Source organism: Schistocerca cancellata, chromosome 2, assembly GCF_023864275.1.
Source record: "Schistocerca cancellata isolate TAMUIC-IGC-003103 chromosome 2, iqSchCanc2.1, whole genome shotgun sequence".
Classification (NCBI taxonomy): Eukaryota; Metazoa; Arthropoda; class Insecta; order Orthoptera; family Acrididae; genus Schistocerca; species Schistocerca cancellata.
This window is the reverse complement of record NC_064627.1, coordinates 1106821912-1106827260: the sequence shown is the minus strand read 5'-3', so window position 1 is coordinate 1106827260 and position 5349 is coordinate 1106821912. Positions and strand designations below refer to the sequence as shown.

Genomic DNA, 5349 nt, shown 5'->3' with positions numbered 1-5349 from the left:
ACAATTTAAAGGAGATTGCTTTCTGAAATGTCATTAAATTTTACACTCCCATTGTTGTCTTTCTGGACGGTTCCTAAGTGGGATGTGTTATGGCAGACATGACGCAGGTGGTAAGGTTGCCTCCATCCCCGAGAGCAAACGACAGCAGCGCCCTGGAACAGCGGCGGCAGCAGCTGGCTCGGTGTCGGGCGTGCAGCTTCCTCATGGCGGGGCAGGTGTCTTGCTGCCCCAACAGTCACGCCACCTGCTGCTCACAGGGTGGCAAGTGCCGGGTCTGCGGTGAGCCGCTGCTACCGCCCTCCACCTACACACTGAACCTGCAACAGCTGGCAGCTGCAGAGCCTGTGGTGCAGTGCGCCCAGCCCGGCTGTCCCGAGCGCGCGCCGTTTCCACAGATGGCCGCGCACGAGCGCATCTGCGCGCACCGCCCGATGCGCTGCCTCGTCGAGCCGGACACCTGTTCGTGGCACGGGCGGCGCGCCGACCTGGAGGCCCACACCCAGGCCCAACACCCGAACCACTTCGTGCGCTTCCCCAGCACAGCAGGCGCCAGCGTCTCGTGGCGCATCTCCAAGCAGGGCTGCTGTGTCGATCTGACGCGCCACCTCGTCATGGCACTGGGCGAGACATTCGTCTACCAGAAGGAATTCTGCTACCCGGAGCGCCAGCTGTACATTGCAGTGCAGTTGGTGGGCCCACCCGAACGCAGCACGCGCTTCCGGTACAAGTTCGAGCTTACCCGCAATGAGGTGGCCCACTCTGTGACTTTCGAGCGCGCCGTCCATTCGGAGGACGAGGACTTAAAGCGGGCTGCTGGCCTTGGAGACTGCATCAAGGTCCCCTACGACACCATCACTCAGTTCTGTCATGGCGAGAGGGTGGTTATGCTGTGCAAAGCCAAATACCCATATAAACATGAACTGCCTATTACACATTTGTAGTTCAACTTCCAGTGATAATCACTCAACTGATTCAAAACATTTTCATCATGTAATTATTAGAGGCAACCTCTTGTCATTAATGTACAGCCTGACACCAAATCTACCCCTATTAATGTGCTAAAACTCACTGAGACTCTAAATTCTAAGAAAAGTGTTCACATAACCAACAATACTCTTTGAAATCAATACACACACTGAGACAATTACGTCACACTTTTCTGTGTATCATTCATTTGGCTAATTTCTGCATTTATTCAGAGCAATATGGCACAGTGGTAAGGCACTGAAATTTTACTAAGGTCAGTGCCTAAAATCCCTCTCTGCCCATCCAGAATTAGGTCTCCTGTGATTTTCCCAGTTCACTTTAGTCAAATCCCAGAATGGCTTCTTTGAGACAGACACAGCCATTTTCTTCCCCCATTCCTCCTGACTCCAACTCCACCACTATTGACCTTGGCATCAATGAGAGGTTAAACCCTCATGCCTTCCTCCATTTTTATGATGTTTAGAATGTGTATATAATTCCAAGTGAGCATTGAAATTATTTTGTGGTGGAGTAATTTTGAAACTGGTCAACTCAGCCTGTCAAGAGTAACCTAGAAGCTTTGAACACTTCAAAATGTGTTGGTCTGAAAATGTTTTGATATCTTGCATCATCCCACTGTTGTGGGAGATAGTATTAATGATGTTAATGTACATACTGACACATGATAAGTCAACTGTCAAAATACTGAGAGACTCGCAATAGTTAATATTTAAAGAGTTTGTGCATATGACATGAGGTGAAGAGAGGGAGATCTATGAACCTTTAAGTCACTAGTGCCCTGACGAATCTCTCTCTATGATTCTGAAGGCATCTCTGAATTTTCTATTCGGAATGCCCATTGTTCTATGGAAAACAATACTTTGTTATGTTTGTGACAGTGATTGTTGTTACACCAACAGTATTCGTTTACAAAAAGTATATTTTTGAGTGAGAAAAGATACGCATTTGGGTCAGCAAAGGAAATTATTCTCTCATTCCATAGTGTGTCATTACAGTGACACATCATGATGACTGAAAGAAATAGAATCTCCATATCCTTGCAAATAAAATTCGGCTCAGTAGAAAAAACTGGAATGAACATGTAATATAAATTACTGCAGACAAAGAAACTGGTGCTTTTGTCCTATAGGGCATCAGCTTGTCTATTTGTTTTTTCATCATTATTCATCATTAGAAAGCACCACTGAATGCACAACAGCTTTAAAACAGTAAATGCATGTTATTTCCTCTCCAAGTAGTAGCTCACTTTTCCTGATGAAGCTGTGTGGACTTTACTCTGGATTCCTACTAGTGTACATGCCTCACACCCTCGTGGTTCATGTGAGAGATAACACAGGTGCTTGCTAAACTACAGAAATAGACTGTGTATTGTATTACCATGTGTTTACGTGTGACACTTCCCATTGTCTGCATTTAATCACAATTGGCAATATTTATTTTTCCTTAACTAACTATGTACACCATCCATTGTCATTCTTCATTTGCACTGTACAGTAATTCTCTAACTGTACTTTTTGATTTCGTTAGAGTAGTAAGATATGAGGTAGGGAGTACTTTGGTAAATACAGCAGCTCTCAAGTGAAGCTAAATGCTGTTTCATAAGATGCAGTATTGTTAAGTGAGGTAAGTGATTTCTTACCATAACTTTTCCAAGATGGTTATTATGGTAATGTATGTCTCTTAGCAAACTTCAGTTTTGATTGTCTTACATACCAATGTCCAAAAATTCCACTTTTTTTACAAGAAATGTCTTGTTTAAAAGTCTTTTCTGGCTATTACGGAAATAATTGCAATGTATTATACCGAAATGTCTACAAGTGTTTGTACTGTAACCAGAATGAGCTCAAATAAATTATCGTTTTTTTATCATATTCAGCAGTGGTTGTTTTCTTATCTTCCTCTTGAATGGCATCATGTTATCCCAACAGCTATTTTTAGGAGTACTTAAGAGATACATCCAGAGCAGTGGTATATCTGAAAGTGTGCGTAGTTTCCTCATCCTACTAAAACACAGCTAAGCCATACTGAGCAAAGGACACTTGAATGTTAGCTCTGTCTCCTCCAAGTGAACTGCTTTGTATATGATACCTAGCCTTTCCATTATAGGGTGAACAACTTCACCTCTGTTTCTCTCAGTCCTCATCTCTCTGATCCTCTGAGGAAAAAAGCCATCACATTTAAATTTAACTTCTCTGACTCCACCTAGAACCTATTTACATTTACCTCCATTCACCAACCCTCACATCTCTAATCCAAACACAGCTTTATGAACTTCGAGGTTCACCCAATTTTCAAAACACGACTCGAACCACAAGTAAGCAAAACATATATGAGTGAGCTTTTTGTGAGGTCATCAAAATCATAAAACTTGGCTCTGTTCTCATCTCAGCTAGCATAAATTATGAAAATGATTTATTGAACATATTAAACAATTTAATCGCTTAATCCTTTAATAAAGTAGCGAAGATATTGCATCACTTTTCCTTCACTCAGTAGACTATAATTGACTAATATCTGAAGCTTTCTGTGTTCTTGTATTTACAAATCTTGTCACTGACCTAACTGCACAAATGACAGCATTTAAACATTAGTACATACAACATAACAAAAAGGCCTGTGATCGCAGACAACAATTAACTGATGGTAAAACAGGACATGTTACATTACCACCAAACTGTCCAAAATCTATTACATTTGTGCAAACTAGTCAGCACAGAAATTTGTGTATTTTTACAACCAGACTTTCGTTTTGATCCACCTACCATCTTCCATTTGGTTGTTTCTGTGGACACAAGAGACTGCATTGACAGCTGTCGTTTTAATGTAATTGTAAATAAATGGTTATAAGACAGGCGCTTGAAAAATAAATTTTTGCATATTTTCGGGATCTTAGTAGCTCAATCTTACAACTTTTTCCTTGTTGTGCTGAATCCAAATCTTAGATTCCTACACTTCAAGAAACTTTTGCTGAAGTGTTAACATGAAAACACTTCTTGATTACGTATTAATTATGTGTCAATTGGCTACCTCCTCCTTCCAGCATCTACTGCATCTTTTTGTTTGAAGTGTTGTCTGTTGTACACCTCAGTGATGTAACCAGCGATAGTATACCACCATACTTATATTTCTACCGGTTCCGATACAGTCTTCCTGTCATGTCTTGATGAAAGTGTCTATTTTCTCTCTTAACGGTATAACTCAATTTTTTCTTTATTCTTTTCGGAAAAATTGTAGGTGGCTGTTCAAAATGTGTAGCAAGAAGCTCCACAGACATTCTCACATCTTGAATTGCCCCAGCTACTACAGGAATATTATCTGGATCCTTTTTATTGCTTAGGAACTTGAGTACTGTCCGCCATGACCGATAACCAAGCCTCTGTCTCACCCACGATTTTTATTCAGAGTTCGAATAGAACATCATTTTTCGGTAAAAACAGAATTTATAGTATCACTTTGTTGTCCATCTGTCTGTCCGTCTTTCCGACTGCCTATTTGTCTGTCCGACTGGATAACTAACTAACTGTCCAAATAAATTTTTCTCACATACAGACAGGCGTGTCATGTTGAAATTTAAGTCAAATATTAAGATCAATTGTCCCTACTCCCTGTAAGAAAGTGAAGCTTCTAGGTCAATGCAATCAAGAGACAGGACCATTTATGTCACATGAAACGTCCCCTTAGAACAATTTATACATGTGAAACGTCCACTTAGAACAATTATACAAGCCTGTGCTTAACCTGACACACAATATTATTTAGCGCAACGCAATCTGACTTTCAATAACCCCTACAAAACAATGGCCCTGACTAACTTTAACCTATACCTTTTACAAATCACTTACCTCACAAAAATCTCCGTTACTCGAACTACTGCAATACGGCGAGCGCCACTACTGCCAGCTAAATAAAAGATTCAAACTACTGAAGGTACTAACTACTGATAGGGATAGTTAGCAAATGAAAGATATTAATAGAGAACAAACAATGTATTTACCTTAATATTCATAATTGACATTCAGTCTTACAGATTATCAAAACTCCGCCATCTCTCTCCCCACGTCCACCACTGCTGGCGGCTCACCTCCAACTGCGCAACGCAATCTGCTGTTCACATCCAGCTATAGCAGTTCATGACAACAATGGCAGGCAACAATGCAAACTAGCCACATACTGCACACAGCACAGCCAGTGATTTTCATACAGAGAGCGCTACGTAACGTTGCCAATAAGAAAACATAAACAGCAAACTTACATAAAGAAAACATAAACAGCCTACTTACATAGCCCCCATGCTCCCCACAAAAAATTTTACAAAATGTTTTGGGCCAGTGGCCAATACAGATTTGAAAAAATTTTTCATAA

The 5349-nt window shown here is 41.0% G+C and overlaps 1 protein-coding gene across 1 annotated transcript; it reads left to right on the top strand.

Annotated features, from left to right (window-relative positions):
- Positions 1 to 202: 202 nt before the first annotated feature.
- Positions 203 to 2760, top strand: LOC126149947 (E3 ubiquitin-protein ligase siah-1-like). Its single transcript, XM_049915842.1, has one exon. It carries the CDS (start codon positions 204 to 206, stop codon positions 939 to 941), a length of 738 nt encoding a protein of 245 aa, XP_049771799.1. The 5' UTR covers position 203; the 3' UTR covers positions 942 to 2760.
- The last annotated feature ends 2589 nt before the right edge of the window (positions 2761 to 5349 follow it).